Raw genomic sequence first — 17953 nt, 5'->3', positions numbered from 1 at the left:
TGGGCCAAGTGGCCTCCCCCTAAGTCTGGCTCGTAAATGAGGCCCTATCTACCGTCGTCGACACTTGACTTACTTGGTTGAAAGGAAAAAGAGACGAAAAGGAAAGAATGGAAAGAGGGTAAAAAAAAGAAAAAAAAGGAAACACGAAGATAGGATTCCGTGCACCAGCCGGGAACACGAAAACAAGGTACGATCTAGCTGGAGATAAAAATATCAAGGAAATGCATTTCTTCGCGAGCTCGCAGAGGCTCGTGAAAAAAAGCAATAAAATTTATAAATAAAGCTAGAATAAACAAGGCTTTTGTTTTGGCGAGTGCAAATTTTTTTTATAGTACTATTACTTAATATAATTAATTAAAAATTATGACTCTGCATCTATTTTTTGACAAATGTATTAAAAGATATTAAATACTGGCAAAGTAAGAAAATATGATTTTAATAAAGTGCAGAATAAAAAACAAAACTTGCACAAGGCTTGAAACAATAGAGAAATTTCTTACAGTTTATAGAGTGTTCGAGGTATATCACATTAAATGAACATTATTGAACGTTCACTATGATAAAATCGTAAGAAATTTCCGTGAGTTTGCGGAGGAACGAGCAGCCGAGGAAATCTCGAGATGTCTTTTATAACGTTCCTTTGCTCGCTTCTTCTATCTTGAAAGAACGTCGTTTTATAAGTTTTAAGTGGCTGCAAAATGTGACACAGCGAATGGTTTTCAGGCTTCAAACGAGTCGAGTGTTCTTACTTTCGCCTACGTGGAATTCGCCAAGCAGCAGAGATAACTCATTAAGGAAACGGCAAGGTAAGCCACGATGAAATGTATAATAATTAACAGGGAATCTTGATTAAGTATTGGGTCGTTGCATCGATTCTTTAAAGAATGTCTCAATGCAAGAATACTGTCTTCAGTTTTCATTCAACGTTTCAATGTATTGAACACGTATGTCTTTACAATCAAATAAAACGAGCTATAAGAAGATCAATCCTTTGATGAAAGTATAAATTTTTATTTTCCGGCATTTGTTAAAGTATCTCTACTTTAGAATCGAGAAATCATAAGATTCACATCGGCTGTAATCTCAAGGATATGAATTCACTCTCACAGTGAATTTCAATTAAAAGAAAATCGTGTTGTTTGCATAACTCGACGAGGAGTAGGAAAAATTCGTAAAGAAGAATCAAAGGGCGGGTCATAAAAGAAAGACGAGAACGGATCATGATCGAGACAGACACGTTATCATGTCGCGTAAAATGAGCGCTCGTTACTCGATTGACGAGCTCGCAGGACAGCAGCAAAACGGCTCGACTCGAGTTTCGCTTTCTCGCTTCACGATGATGGCGATCATACATTCGTCTGTCCTGTCTGGACTAGAGGTGTCCAGGAAATAAGTTTCATTATGCTTATAAATACTAGAGAAAAAGGTGGTGGTACCACCCCTTAGTTTTACATTTTTTCCTAAAATTTCGTTCACAATTTCAACTACTTCAATTTTTTTTATAAATGCAACGCATACGTTTCAGAATTAAAATTTAAATTTAGATTCTTTCTATTTGGAATTTCAATTTTTACAGTTACACGACAGTACATGCTTATTTATGTCCAGGCAATAAGTTCCGTCATTATAATTCTTTTTTGTTCGTCGAAGACAGCTCGTTTTTGCACTTCCCATCGAACGTACTTTGCGAATACATTTTACCTGATTTATGTCACGAAGATAATTAATCTTCTCGACGGGGCGTTATCGCTGACAGAATTAATTTCTCTGTTGGCTCATCGTTGAATCTCGTTTGAGAATTTTTAATGCTTACCTAACATTGATTTAACACTGTGTCGCGTGCCTTTTATTACATGAAATCTCATTTCACCAGTTTCCGTCCTACCTTTCCACTAGCTTATATTTTATTTTTTATTAAAGTAGAGTTTAATTATGAAATAATTTCATAAAACATTACTGTTACGTAGTCCTAAATTGTCAGTGACATTAAAAAATGAACAGCCTCGAGCTGTCTGTAATTCAGATAATATTTAAAAGGAGATGCAGTTGTTTGAAAATTTACAAGGGAACGTATTGAACGCCCATCAAAGTTAATTCTCTCGATTCAATCTTTTAATCAAGAGACGGTACATCGACCGTTCCAGTCTAAACTTATCACAACTGCTATCATAAGGTTATGGGACAGATGGTCGAGACAACGGCGGCCGGATTACTTATTAAAAACGGATTAAAAGTGTCTATGGAATGATCGAGCGTGTGCGCGTTTTCTTATGCATAAGCCAGACAGATATGAATCGATGGCTAAACCGAGCCAGCCTTGCAATACATATAATGCATAGACGGTCGATCATTGAATTATTTCCGTCCAGTTTGATTGATCATCGTTCGAATCTCGCGACCCAGTTATCCACAGTTGTTGGATGAGAAAACTTTTTACTTTATGAACAGACTGTGGACGACTATGCATTCACCGTATATTGAAATCTATTAAAATAGAATGAAATCTTCAACAAGCAAGATTGGACAGGAAAAATAATATCTCGGATTCCCAACTTTCCCCGTAAGGAAACCCTAAGGAAAATGACGATATAAGTAAAAAGCCCCATATAAAAAGCTTAAACTTTGATAGCGACAAATCTTGATCAAAGGAGATCGCGATCGTCCATTTGAGGAAAAATTTTCACCAAGTTTCGCGACAAAGCAACTTGTTAACGAGCCTGCTCACAAGGGACAAAACAATCGCGAGACGGTCCTATTCATAGCTTCAATGTCGAGGGTGCAAAAGCATCGCGCGCTCAGTTGCGAAAGTGGCCATAAAACGAACAATAAACTGGTGAACCGGTGCGGTGGCGAGGAAACGCGAAAACCGATGCACTGTGCCAAGGCAGGAACTAAAAGGGTGGAAAATAGGCAAATGGGCCAAACTGCTGGTCGAATGAATGGGCACGGCCAAACGAAACCAATCTGATCACTGAACTGTGTATCTTTACACAAATATTTGTGTCTATGAAGAAGATCAAATTATTTTTAAATCTAATATAATAATAAAAATATAATAAAAAATATGAAATTACAAAAGTTATAAATTTCACAAATTATTAGAAATGTTAGAAATATTGGTAGAGAATCGAAGCAACCTTTGAATTTTCATCGTGACTCGAGAGAGGAAGGAAATTCCTTGGTCGAAAGAGGCAGCGGACACCGCAGACGTAGCAGTTCGACGCCAGTCGTCGGCGTCCAGATAAAACGGTGCCGTGCTACAATAACATATCGAGAATTCGCGGGTTCGCCGACAGTGGTGGTAGGGTGCCAGACGGTCTGTGCCAGTTCGAAAGTTTGTCCCGGTTTGCCCGTCTGGCACGCCGGGAAGCAACTCGCGGACGCACGTGCACCGCACCTTGACAGGTTGAATATGGGCTCCACGGAGCACGGAGACAGCATATTGGGTTCGAAACTTTGCTCGTTTACAACGCCGCCACTATGTCTGGCAGCCTCGACTCCGCCTCGCTCCGCTGCCCCTCGCTTCGTCTCGTCACTGTGCACCTGTGAGATAAACGTTCCTGCTGTTTCCCTCTGTCGCTCCTACTCTTTGCTCTTCAAGCTTTTCACGCGCCAAGCTTTTCTTTTCGTCGCCGAACATATACCCCCCCCCTTTTTTGTTTTCATTTTTTAATACAAACCGTTGGTTCTTTGTTGAACCAAAAATATAGAAATTCTGACATGATTTCATTTCAGTTCTTTATTAATATTAAAAGAAAATTTTTAAAAATCTAAAATTATTTAATATAAATAAAAATTGTAGGAAATAATTTAAATGAACGGAACAGCTTTCATCTCTTAGCAGACGAATTAAAAGCAACAAGATCAAGAAACGAAAGGTAAGGAATCCACCGAAATAAGTTGAAGCCAGGGGACCGGAAGTCGTGTACTCGGGAAAATTTGGGCCAATTACTTTCGGTCAATGTTTTTGCCTGGCAAATACTTGAAAGCAGGTCCGAAATGAAACGCTAGGAACTCCTTGAACCCTCCGCTCTTGGAGGGAACGTTCTTGCGCAGCCATCGGAGCCAACGATCTCTCTTGGTCCCTGAGCCGCGACATATTTGCACAGAATTAATTAGTGTTTGGTCGTCTATAGACTCTGGTCTTGCTAGACTAAACTAGATAAACTAAGGCGCAGCCATCGTCTACGTGTGCATGCTTGATTCACACGAAATCCACGTAGTATACGTGCTTCTGTTTTAGAACTCATTCATGGAAATGTGTGCACGGATATTTGTCAGTAACTATAACTGCAATCTATCTTTAAATTAGAACAGAGCTAAAACAGCATCGTATTATAATTTTTAATTTCTCAAAGATATTTCAAATTAAAAATATTATATTTGAAGCACTCAGAACCAAGAAAATGCAAGTCATGTTTTTTTAAATTTTCAGTGATAATAAGATTTATTATATGATTATTATAATTAAAAGATCCACGATAAATGAATTATCAAGAGTGCTTCTTATTCATTTCATATGTAAGCCCTGGATAATAAAAATCATTTTTATTCTCTCATTGAAATCAACATTCTCTTGTTGTGGAAACTTGATAAATACGTGTTTAAACAATTGAAAGCATAAGCGTACTAAATGCAATAGTAAGGACAAGCAAGCGAAGCGTTCGTGAAACGAGGTAACAGATCGTTGCCAGCCGCTTGTTCATTCATACGTCTCGTTCCCAGAATGCATATACACATGCATGTGCATCCGTCCTAGACAAGCATATAGACAAATGGGCAGATGTAGCCTTACATGCAGCATTCAGACGCATGCACATGCACACTTTGGCGGCTTTATGGAGGGCAGACAGAGAAATGCCGCACATCCTGACCAAACTCGACGCGACGTTTCTGCAATGTCCTGCCCTATTACCTTTTTTAGTCTCTTTACTTGCTCCTCTCCTTCGTATTCTTTCTCGTCTCTTCCTTTTACTACCTTCTTCTTGTCTCTTATTATTTATTCTATTATGTTACGCTTCCTCTAGCTATTCATTTTCTCCTTATCCTCTTTTATTTTATTTAATCCTCCAACAGCAGAGACGGATCAATCGTGACCCAGTTCTAAGAAAAGCGAGCATTTTTAACTCTTTCTCGAATTATAGATGATCTCCAAAATTTGTAATTAAGCATGACTTGTAATGTTACCATTTTTAATTCGATAATATAGAAATGATAGTTATTTTAGTATTCTCATCGATTAAAGTAAAACTGATTAGTATTGATTTTTTCGTATAATCAAAATAATGCTGAGTAATAATTTAGTAACAGGTTCATGCTTAATTAAACATCGAATAAAACTGCATCTACGTAAATAGAATCTGAGCGTATCTATTAAAACTGGAAATCATGTATTCGAAAGGATCAAAGACCCTTCAAGTTAAATGAAGATATCAAACATCATCCACGGCATCCTAATACCCTTATGATCTTCTAAAACCCGTTCACCGCATTAAACGGTACAAGCCGTTCCAGAAGATAACGTCCAGCTTGTTCGGTCCGCTTCTTCCAGCTAACATTCCGGTAATCAGCTTTTCCATCAACGTATCCGCCCGCAAACATCAACCGTCTGGAAACGACGTGCCTCGTCGATGCTAATCCAGCGCGAGAATCATCGTCGTGTTCGATCAGATCGAGGATCGGAAAAATAAATGACCGTTCCTCGGTGGAGTCCCTGTGATCCGAGCCGGCTTCTCCTGGACGTCGCGATTATTCCTGGCTAGGCACGTCGTTAAAACGCCGTCTCGTCGGTGGTGCATGTTTCTAGCCGGTAGTCGAAGTAGAACCGACGTATCACCCGCGTACACAACACGCGATAGGTCGTCGGTTCTCCTATCGCCGCCAGACGGCTTCCGTCTGGGTAAACATACCGACCTAGCGAACAGACTGGCTTGGCTGGGCTTACCGACTACCTAGGCACATCCATCACAGGATTATCGCGAGACCATGCTCGCGCCCGGTCAGGACGACCGGCCTCTCCGCGTCTGCTCTCCATAAAGCCGCCAAAGCGTGTTGCATATGCGAACACCGCATGTAAGACTACGTCTGGTCGCTCGTCTATACAGTACCGAGCACGGTAGACTTCCTTTGGTAAAATGAAGCTCTATGAATTGAACCATAGATCCTGACGACGTAAATCAACTTCCTTAGACATTCTTTCCCTCTTCCTCTTCCATAGTCTTTCTAGGGTTAAAAAATAATAGCAGCGACTGCCATTGACCGTTGATTACCCTTCTCTTCTGATTAAATTTTCATTTCTACAGAAACAAGGCAACGTTCTAATATTTCAGTATCGACCTCAAGAGTCGACAGATCCGAATCTATCATTTCAATTTCAACTGAAATATTCTTCCCGCGATGATAATGGTACGGCTGTTACAGCGAGACCCCATTGATCCTCGGTAAGCGGTAGCTGGAAACGCGGTTAATTGGGCTAGTCAAACATCACGGACGGTGTTTAATCGTTTAATCAATTATTTCATCAAAGGAGCCAAAGGAACCTTCAATTATGCGCAACAACGGAACGCGGCGATGTTTCTTTCTGTCTGGTTACATCCATAACCCGTTCCACGATCCTCGTGGACAGGCACAGTCCGGTTGCCGCTCGTCGATACGAGTCAGAGCCGGCTGCTGCTGGTTGTAATTAATAGATCTCTCGTTGTACATATTTGTATGCGCCGGTCTGGCCGATTGTCCGGACAACGTGCGGCTCGTGACGCCGCCGGTATGGTGGACGCACACCTCGTCTAGACCGATCGACCGCTCCTGGGTCTGTTGGATTCCTAGACAGCTAACGTTACACAGGCACATACTCGATATACGGGATATACGCACACATCCGATGCGTGTACACGCGTTTGGACAGACTGTTAAATCGACGACGACGACGTGGTTATACCCGTACACGTGTACGGCCCTGCTGTGTGCACAGCATTATGCGTTCGCATCCGGTTCCTCGTGGCTGAGCCTCCGGGTTAATTTCGTTCCGTCTCTACGTGTCTCCCCCGGGTATCCTGTCTATGCTGCATCCAATCCACACCGAATCTCTATTATTCCTTTTCTACCATATCATTTTTTGTTGATCCATGACAATGATCCTTTTTGTTCAGCTTTTGACGTTGATTTATTCGATAGCTTTAACGGGGGATGAATCGCGGAAGTAGAATTTAAAAGTATTACAAAATTGCACTTATGACGTGTCGATTTAAAGCTTAAAGTTTGTTGATAATGATTATATAAACGTCTCGTCAATATTTTTTAATATAAAATGATTGATCGATCAATTTATACCTTCAATTTCGAAACAGAAATTCTGAACTGATATGATGACATTAAAACGAATTAATGAGGATAAGAATAACCGTTCAATTTCTATCGCACAAAGTTAATCTCATAAGTGAAAACAAACTTTCGTTACGCAATGAAAACGTGTTGATTAATAGCACGTTTCATTCAATCGTAAAATAATGAATGTTCCATTCTATAGTGTTACTCCACTACTCCGATTAAAATACCTGCAACGTGAGAATATTCCGTTCTAAAGCGATACGATCCCCTTCGTTTTACAAACACCTAGGGCTGCATTACGTTCACGTAGCAAGCAACAGATTCAATGCACGTCTAAAAGGAAAACTCTGCGCGATACCTGCCACGAATTCAGATATGAACAATAACCAGGAAATATTTACCTTCTACTGAATCATTCTTGTCGCTTTAAATGCGGAAAAATTCAAATAAGAGTTTGCTAAATATAAACTTCCCAGTGCCTTCTTGCATTTATTTTCACCCAGGAAGGCTAACTGTCTTCAGGGTTAAAAATTAGAAACCACGTTTATTTATGAAATTTCCAATATTATTATCAATGCATTATTGCACGTATTTCACAGCTACCATGTTTTCATAATTAATCTGTATTAACCTGATACTTCCAAAACTTTGAAATCTTCAAAAAGTTCATCAAAAGTAACAAAGACAGCGATAAAACATGAAGAAACAATGATACAAATTATGAAGCATATACTAATTCATGTAAATCGAAGGGTCTAATCGCCAAACATCCTGCATCCAAAGCAAACAGATGAAATTAAAAGCAGTGAGTCGAAAAATTGGGGGTCGGTGCGAACAAAAGCCAATAAAACATGAACTGTTTGCTCGCGGATTCGTGAGTAACCGAATATGCGGGTGTCTGTCTGAGCAGAGAGAGAAAAAAAATAAAAGGATCTGCAGAGTAAACAGGCAATCTGTAGCGCCTATGCAACGGTTGCCTGGCCAATCTGACGGTGCACCCGCATGCCAACCTGTCCACCTATTTTGGTAACCAGCACATAACGTACGAGAGTATTTACGCTTGAAAGCGTGTGTAACGACACCTGCACAATCTCTGATTCCGTCGAGGCATCTCTGTCTGTCCGGCTCCTTATCTTTCTCACGCTTCTCTTCTACTCTGATATCGCTATTCGCTTTGTTCGCAGAGTTCATGCATCATACAAAGAAGGACGTTAACCCCTTTTATAAATTTTTTTTTAATAAAATGCAATAACCATAAAGGTCATGACATAAAATGAGGAAAAGTTACAATTTCCTATCGTTGAAAACGTCCTTATTAAATTCACGATATGAAAAAAACCAATATGATAATTTCTGATCTCCACGACGATAAAAATCATGAAAGTCAAAGTCGCGATTGAACGTTACTGTGACATGAAAAGATACCCATTAGAAGACACGGCGTGAAATGCAATGCCCTGATAAGACGGCTTGTAATCTTCACGATTACCACAGTCATGACATTTCTAATCATGACAGTAAAGGTCTCAATTTTTTGTCACGTGAAAACATATCCCATTAAAGCGGTAACACGAATCCAATGTCACGGCAATACGATTTATGGTTCTCACGAAGATAAAAGTCATGACAGTCAAAGTCACGATTTACTGTCACGTGAAAGCGTACCTTTACAGTCATCCGCGGGTACCATCAAGAGGAGAAACAAAAAAATAAAAAACAAAAATGAAAGAAATGAAGCGAGAGAAGAGATACATAGAGGGGCAGAGAAAGTGAACGAGTGATAATCTGGTACCCATGGTTAGTCAGCGGATCGGCGTCTAGACGGCAGGGACGTTTGTGTTGGATTTATTTGTGACAGTGGGTTCCCACCTGTTGCCTCCCGCGCCCCTTTACGAAACGCACCGCTACAACTTCTCTCTTTTTCCCTTTTTCCTTCCTTCCCCCTCCTCCTCTCTTTCACCCTCTCCTCACCCTACCTAGCCACCTGCTCTCACCATCATTCTCTCCCTCTTTCTCGTCCCGTTCTCCCAATCCGTTAGCTTACCATAAATCCTATGCGTTCTCCATTCACTTCACTCACAGTCCTTCCTAGTGTTCCCACTTCGCGTTACAAAACCACCGAGCAAAAGAGGACACGGTATAGACCTAACGCCCACGCTAACACCGCCATTGATACCGTAGGCAATTCAGACCAAATAGAATTAACCCGTACTGCGAACGACAATCAAAGACCGGAATGATAAGAAGAGAGTTCGATAAATTAATAAAGCGTTATAAATTTTAACCATCGCGATAGTGTTTGATAAATTTTATTTCAGCCTCGTTGGCACGATCATTCGATCAATGCTAGTCTAGCGGAAGATTGATTTCGATGATGTCATTGGTTCGTGTATGCATACGTTAACACGCAATGAGTGTGCAGATTAAAAAGCCGTACGCCTTCGTTCGGAGCGTATTCATGCGTATGTAGGTCTGCATGCCAAAGATGCCTTGTGTCTGAGCGAAGTCTGGCTGCGGGTTAAATGTATCCCGCTGTAATGAGATTACAAAAAAGCCAGATTCAATGCCGACAACACCGGTCCGCTGCTCGTCCTTTCTCGTCCTCTCTTTTTCCTTGTTACACAACATTTTATTTGCTCTTACTCGAATAATCCATTCTTTCCTCCTCGACGGAACATTCAAGGGATTTGCTACGAGACGTCTGTCTTCATTGATTTTATCTTCGCCGATTGAAAAAAAGAGTCCGAGGTTTATCGTAGACCTTACGAGAGTCTTTCAACGTTAACAATTCAACCAGTTCAAGCAAAACTCATAATTTTTTTTTTCGTCTTCTAATATACTAAAATTATGATTATTAAAACACGTGAAATATTTTTATACGAACAAATTTCAAGAAAAAAAAAAAATGATTGAAATGGGCGATCACTTGCAATTAGTGAAATTTATGACAGTTTGGGTCTACCCTGTAAATTATGAAAATTATCGACCAACTTTTTCAATACGACTCCTTTAACGTTAATTCTATACACTTGTGTTCATAAAGTTGCATCGCTACCACTTTTAACGAGCTCGTAATTGCACCTTTTTGCATATATGCAATATCTGGGCGTGTATCGCGGCATATAACTGCAACATTCTTTATACAAACTGGTTATGTTTACTTCGTATCATTAATATTAAGCGTTATCCAAACCTATTATTTAAGTATCGATGTCCGTATGCTTGTGATTTGTCGTGATTATAAATTTAAATTGAAATGTACTATTTTACAATTAATATCAATATTGCGATATTTGTTTATCAACATATACACATCTGTTCAACATATTGGAAATAACCAATTGCATAAAAAAGAAGGAAAAAAAAAATTAAGGGATACCTTTGCTAGGAAGCAAGGAGAGCCCCAGAGGAGCGCTCGAGCATGGAGATGGAGAGCACGGTGCCAGGCCGATCAGAACCGGTAAAAATCGGCGTATCTGCATAAACCAGCACAGCAATGAACGAAGATCGTAGAGAAAGATTGGGAAGAAATTTTTTCGCATAACTTTGTATCGTTCAGCCGTGACCGAGACGCGACAACGACGCTTTCGACGAAGACGCCTCGCATCTTTACGTTACGCGGACGATTATTTACTCGAACGTGTATCGTCGATACATGAGATAAAAAATGGAAAGCAGCGTGAAACACGAAAAAACCCTCCAGCGAAAGTTAATAAACCGATCGGCTTGAGAAGATCACTCGAGGACTTCGAGAGGAGCGATAGTTTCTTAAACGAATCACTTTGTAGTGGATCTTTCGCGTACAGGGAGAGAAAAAGGCGGAACGGATGTATGCTTTTAACCCTTTGTTAAACTTTGACCCTTAGCTATCGCGTGGTCCCTGGGAAGGGTTAGACGCAGATGAATAACGGTTGAAATGAATCAATTTGAAATACTTCTTGAAATTGATAAAAATATAGAAAATATATCTTACAGTTTTGGTAAGAAAATTAACCCTTAACTGATCAACTGGTTTTTGGTAAACAAACGACATTGAAATCTTGTCAATCGTATGGAACACATCCTGATTAATTTCAACAGACTTTACAGCATATTTGGATACGTTCTAACTTGCAGAAAACATAATCGTTCACTATATCCTCTGGAGGAGAGATGTTCTTTTCATCGGTACTCAAAGATGATCTCACAACATAGTACCAAATTCCAAAAGACAATGGGACCCCTAAGGGTCCAAACGAGGGAGGTCGAGATGATCCACGCCGTATCCTTGCACTCTCTCGCCTTTCTGCATTACATAATATCGAAACGACCTTGCGTTCCTTCGTACTACCCGAGGCCAGGACTGCACACCAAGTGTACAACTTCCGCTTGGAACCTTCTTCCCTCCTTTCGCTGACTCTTTTGACCCTTCTCCCCATCAGTCTCTCGTTTCTCTTCCCTTCGTTCGACCTTTCTGTCACGGTCCCCCGACCATGCATCCTGCATCCTATCTCCTCTTTTCCTTCTTTTATCACTATCTTTCCTTTCGCCAGAAGAAAAAAAGGGAACGCTGGATGAATAGAAGGCACGGGCAGGAGGAGGATGACAGCAACAGGTTTTGGCGGGCAAACAGGAGACCAGCAGAGTCAAGATCTACGATTCACTTTTAGCTGCCACGACTTTTTTATCCTGTCGTTGGACGTGGCGGGAATCAAAACACTCGGTTCAGAATGGTGGCGAGCCGCTGCTCGAAGGAGGGTAGATCCCTGGCTGAAATAAGGGAGTAACTGACACGAAAGGGGGTGCGTTCCTAGCCAGTCGAGATGATATTAATTTTGAAATAGCCACTTTCGTTACGACAATCAACGTATCAAATTTTCAAATAATACGAAGAAAATTAAAAAGAAAATGTAATGAAAATGTATTTTTGTGATTTTCTCTAATTATATATCAGAATTTAATTTTTCGGTAATATTTGAAACATTGACCGTAAACCTTATATCTCCCACAGCACTCAACGCGTTAATAAAGTAACTGTACGTTACATAATAATATTTTCGTACGAGATTTTAGTTGGGAATTTTATTCCTCAAAGAGTAATCGTAAAAAGCTTTTTGCAACGAAACAGTTTTATGGAAGCACCACGGAATCCTCATTCGTTCGCGAGGCTACGTTTGGATTATTTATTACGTCATTAATCAGTCACGTTTTTCCTCGGCGAACTGTAAAGAGCAAGCAGATGCAATATGGAAATGAATGTAAATCGTAAAAGGCACTACCGTAGAGATGTTCACTCTATATCTGTGAAATGGCTCGCAACAGAACGGTATACGAGAAAGTCCATAAAATGAAATTGTTGCAGCTTCCGGATGCACTTTTAAGGGTGCGAACCCAACGGAAGGAATTGTAACAGAAATGCATCGATTGCTATACAATTGCAATTCTTTAACGACCCAAGTTACGAACCGAGTAAACTTTACAGTTTCCAGTGAATCGTATAGTTATTGGATTGTTTAGAAGTGACGCGAAGTAACTTTGCGAGTGCTGCTAAAATTTTTACTACGAACAATCATTTATTGCTAACACGTTCACGCCCAATTAGGTAGATCTACTCATCGTAAAGAGACGGCGAAATTCAAGTCCATTACCCCGGGCTCGAACATATTTAAATTGCAAATTCGCAATATTCAAAAAATAAGCAAAAACCTTCTGAAAATGTAGACTAATAAAAATAAAGAGTTCGATTTTTTTTTTTCTTCTTCTTTCAAGTGAACAGATAATAAAAGCACTCGTCACATCGCTGCAGCACTCAAATAAATGAACCTGGTGAGATTTCATTTGGTCAGATAGGGACACACCTGCTAACGGCACTTTCGTACCTACCGCGACAATTCTATGTTTTATCGTATCCCTCTGGTTTACTGGCAATCGTTATTCGAGGGCTTTACAATGTCTACTTTACGAACCCTTGAACCGAGCGCAAACTCGCTCTCAACCAGTATCTTTTCCATGGTTCTATGGTTTACGATTGTAGATCATGCGGATCCAACAGGAAACGCGTAAAAACAGGAGGTCGATGTAAAATCGCAACAGCCGACCGTGAAATAAAGCAACCTGGCGAGAAGCGAGCTTGAACGAATGAACCTCGAGAGCTTTGTTCCGTTTTATTTTCATTTATGTAGAACAATGGTAATTTTTCTTTTCGGAATGCATCAGATTGTTGCATATTACATGACCGATTTTGAAATATCAAAAGTCTGCCGCAATTTCATGATACAAAAGTATTATAAAGTAACGCTAAAATCTAATGATATTTATTTTTATTAAATAAATAATATGGCAGATTAATAATCAGACTGCAAATTTACTATTTCATATGCATCAATCTAATATATTCCACATCCACGAGGATGCTCTACAAAATACATAACATTTATAACCCGTAAAATTGCTTCCTGTTCTCGTATAAACAACAAAGAGAAGTTCCGGCCGATGCACGGAAATATATTAATCACTTCACACCCGTTAACGCAGAAAAATACCGCGTTTGACGATGCACGCGCATTATTCTGCGATACCGCATCGAACCAAAGGTGCTTTACGAGCGAAAAGAGAGAGAGAAAAAAAAAAAGGGAAACGTGGCTCGCAGCGAAACGACATCCATCAGAAAGAGGGGGACGGATGATTGCAAAACAAGGGAAGGGAATGAGAAAACGTCAGACAAATTCGGTAGAAAAACGTCGGACATCACAGGGATAAAAGTAAAAGCAAATTAGCAGACGTGCTTGAAGCTACGCAGAGAGACGCGAGAAAACAACGGGCTCCCCTTTCACCGACCCCCCTTAATCCACCCCCGCAAGCCGTGATACCCCCTCCTTGCAGCGTGCAATAGAGCATACGATGCGTCTAGACAAAATAATGATTTGGATTTCAATACATTTGCATTCATTACCCGAGGGCACCTCTCCTCTCCCCCAGTCGCTCTCCTCCCTCTCGCTCATCTCTGCTACTCCCGTTTTTCGTCTCGCCCCCACGTTTTAACCCCTTCTACTATGCTGTTTCATGTCTCGCAGAGTTACGCTCGTTATCATACGAATGCTCTGCTCGTGCCGTCGGCGCTCGTTTCGTCGTCGTCGAAATGCGATGCGACCGGACGCGAGTGTAAGCAACCGAGGACCAGCTTGGCTGTCTGGCTTTTGCGACCAGACGTGTTCACTTGTGTGCGGACACGCACATGTGCTACCCGCCGGGTCAGTCAGAGGGTGGCGGGGCCGCAAAGAGAAACAGTCAGAAGGTGGAGATGCAACGTATACGTAGGTTTTTTAGCGCCACGTGGAAAAAAAAGGCGAAAACAAGGCCGAATTGCAGCGGCGCGACCGACCAAACCGTTCGGCTAATTAGTGGCCGGGGTTAGGCAGACCGTCGTCGCGTTTGTATGCATCTTCTGCATCGGACACACGTGCTGCACCGACCACCACCGACACCAGTACGGCAAAACGTGGAACGAGCAACGTCCCGTGCACCCAATTGCCGATTGACGTCATCGGGAACCCTGGCTAATACACAGACGAACGTTTCAACGTTCACGTACCATCGGCATCTGGTGTCTGCTCGAACGTGATCGAGGCTGACGCATCAACTGCGTCCTCCAAACATATTTATATTGAAGTAAAAGATAAATGTTCTATACGCCCTAATGAAAATTAATACTTCAACTTCTGCAGTTCGTCTTGAAATAAAACCTTTAGTCACGAGGACGACATTTTGAGAAAAACATTTGAGACGATTGTACAATACAAAGGTATTTGTTATAATGGAACGGATTGAAAATGAAAAAGAAAGTCGACTTACCGGTTCAGTTGGACCGTCACCTTCTTTACCCAATGACTGCCCCTCGGTCCAACCCATTTTCGATAACAGTTTGAATCCTCTGTTGTCTTTTGCTATAGAACTAGAATGAACCAATATTCGTAAAAATCAAATAAATCACTATTCTCAAAGGAAAATTAGCGGTTTGAATAATTTAAAAACTTAAGTTACTTACATGTCCACTGAACTCTGTTGTGTTTTCGCATGGTGATTCAACGAACCGATGCACTGTCTTCTAGTTTGCGCTCTGTCTTGGTATCCTGTTGCTACCTGACTAGCACTTGCCACATTATCTTTCTCAATTCCGAATTTATGTTTTAATCGTTTCAATTCTTGTTTGTGAAGGTCTTTTTTCGAAGTTTTATTCTCTTCCGCGTTATTATTCTGTTGAACGAGTCCTGGTTCACAATGGCCACAAGTTTCGTTCCCATTATGAATATGGCACAATAATTTTGTAGTGCCAACTTGTACAATTGAACCATGAGAAACTTCGTGAGATTCAGATTCCTGTTTGGCTACAGACAATCTCTTTCCATTAAGAAACGTACCGTTTCTTGATCCCAAATCTATGATTTCATACATTTTCTTTTCTTCATTATACACAAATCGAGCATGATGCTAAAAATAAATTTTAATAATGTTCTGTATCAATTAATGGGGCTACTATTTGTAGTTACTTACCTTACTAACGTTTATATCCGGTATCACCACAGAGTGATCACCTTCTCGACCAATCGAACCACCCGTGTATGCAACAAGAAAGAGATTTCCAATTTTTAACTTTGGCAAATTAGTTTCTTTAACTATGATTCTCATACATGGTGGATAAGTTTTGGCTAAATCTGTAATAAAATTGCATCTTTATGACCATAAGTTTAGTATTTTAATCTTGTAATAATTATAAATTTATAAACCAAGCTTCTGATATTAAATGATTATATTGTAATTAATATGTAGCAATAAATCAAAATAATATAAAAGTTAATCATAATTAAATAAAAATATTAGTCAATAAAATGTCTCGGTTTTATAAAACAAATTAAAAATAAACCTTGGTCTTCTTCGTGGTCACTGTCGCTACTAGTACATAATTCTGGAGTAATGTCAGTAATACTGCTGTCGTTATCGTCGCTTGAACATTCACCCTCCTCAAGTTCATTATCTTCCGACTGTTCCTCTCTTTTTGCAAGTTTGCGTTTTTTCCCCTCATCCTACAAGAGAGACATGTGTGCATATTAAAAGCATAAGGTAATTACCTAGAGCTTGACGCCTGTATTTTTCAATTGATATGTTTGAAAGTCCATTTATTATATCATTTATGTCATCCAAAACCTGAAAAAAAAAATCTATCTGGAATCAATCTTTTTTGGAAATTATTTACATAACAGTGATTTAATCTAAACCTTCGTTGCCTTTCTAGTTTTCTGCTCCTTCTTGCTTTGCGTATGCGAAGCTGCTTCATTTACAGTTACTTGTGCTTGACTATGGAACTGATATGTCCCACTTGTTTCATCATAATAGTAATATGTACCTGAATTCCCATCATAATATAAGCCTTGTTTCTGGAACATATTTTTTTTAAAAGATTGTCAAAACAATAAATTTAAACTTCATTATTATGATAAATACTTACTGCATCATAATAATATCCACTGTTGTAATCATAATATAAACCTGAAGTTTCTTCATAAACAAAACCAGTTTGTAGCAAAGCTGATTCAGCTGCTTCTTTAACTTGATCTACAATACTAGCTGAACGTTTATCATTACTAGTACTCCAATCCTGTGAAACACCTGATTCCTTTTCACATTCCAATGGATTTGTTTGAGTCCCATAATTGATCAAAGTTTTACTTTGAACAAATTTTTGATTTTTCTACAATTAAATGATAACATAAAATAAAATATAGAAATTATATAATCTCTAGCATAGTAAATAGAATAAAGATTATAACTCTTACATATTCTTTAAGTTTATTTCTCAACTTAGTAATCTTTTTGTTTTGTTTCTTTACATGATCATGCATCCGTTGAATAAATCTTAAAACATGGGGAAAATCATGTAATTCATGTTGAAAATCTTCTTCAAAATCTGATTTTATTTCTCCTTCGTCACTTTCACTAAGTACATTTTCTGTCATCTTTTTATCTTCTGCTCTGAAATTAATTCTCAAATTATAATTATGTAAATAAAGTTGATACATGTGTACAATACAATGTACATTTCCATTACAAATTAAACTGCTAAATAATTCAAAATCTGTTTCAATTTGTATTAAAATTAATATATCTTTTATGTGTACTTTCGATTATTGCGTGACATGTAAGCATTAAACAAATAAGTGTAACTAATGTAAATAAATGTGTTGCAATTTCAACAAATATTTTAACTGCTCTACTTGTATTTTTAGTTGAAAAATACTCTGTCTTTACCGTTTTTGCTGTCTTTCAAATTATGTATCTCTTTTCTCTTCACAATGAATGTACCTATAAAACTTTTTAACAGAAATTAATTAACTCAAGTGAAAAACACAGAGTATTTTGGAGTACCTATACCATATATTTTATACACACTGTAAAAATAAGTGAAGTTTTCGGTTCTGATCGCTCTGCCATCTAGAAACAGCTGTTCGTTAACACCCCCGAACATCATGGCTGCTCCCAGTCTGATGGAGCCGTCGAAAGTGACATTTGTCGGTTAAAATGCGATTATACAGTGCCTAATTATCATTCGTCTCTGCGACGAACGTAAACAACGTGCACGTGGTTAAAACATACT

At 39.3% G+C, this 17953-nt stretch overlaps 1 protein-coding gene across 5 annotated transcripts in view; it reads right to left on the bottom strand.

Annotated features, from left to right (window-relative positions):
- Nucleotides 1-17883, bottom strand: part of LOC117603090 (angiogenic factor with G patch and FHA domains 1) — a 51382-nt gene extending 33499 nt beyond the window's left edge. For 2 of the 5 annotated variants that reach the window (XR_013063194.1, XM_076691313.1), the window contains exons 1-8: nt 17608-17742; nt 17136-17331; nt 16808-17050; nt 16578-16736; nt 16226-16385; nt 15856-16016; nt 15350-15792; nt 15157-15256 (exon numbers count right to left, since the gene is read on the bottom strand). Coding sequence is in view for 4 of the 5 variants with exons in the window: in XM_076691313.1 (XP_076547428.1) it covers nt 15157-15256; nt 15350-15792; nt 15856-16016; nt 16226-16385; nt 16578-16736; nt 16808-17050; nt 17136-17315 (1446 nt within the window). In the remaining variant the exon portion in view is untranslated. The other 3 variants (XM_034321854.2, XM_034321855.2, XM_076691312.1) reach the window with 3 other exon arrangements.
- Between the last annotated feature and the right edge of the window lie 70 nt (nt 17884-17953).

Source organism: Osmia lignaria, chromosome 12 (genome assembly GCF_051020975.1).
Source record: "Osmia lignaria lignaria isolate PbOS001 chromosome 12, iyOsmLign1, whole genome shotgun sequence".
NCBI classification, from domain to species: Eukaryota; Metazoa; Arthropoda; class Insecta; order Hymenoptera; family Megachilidae; genus Osmia; species Osmia lignaria.
This window is presented reverse-complemented; position numbering and strand designations above follow the sequence as displayed.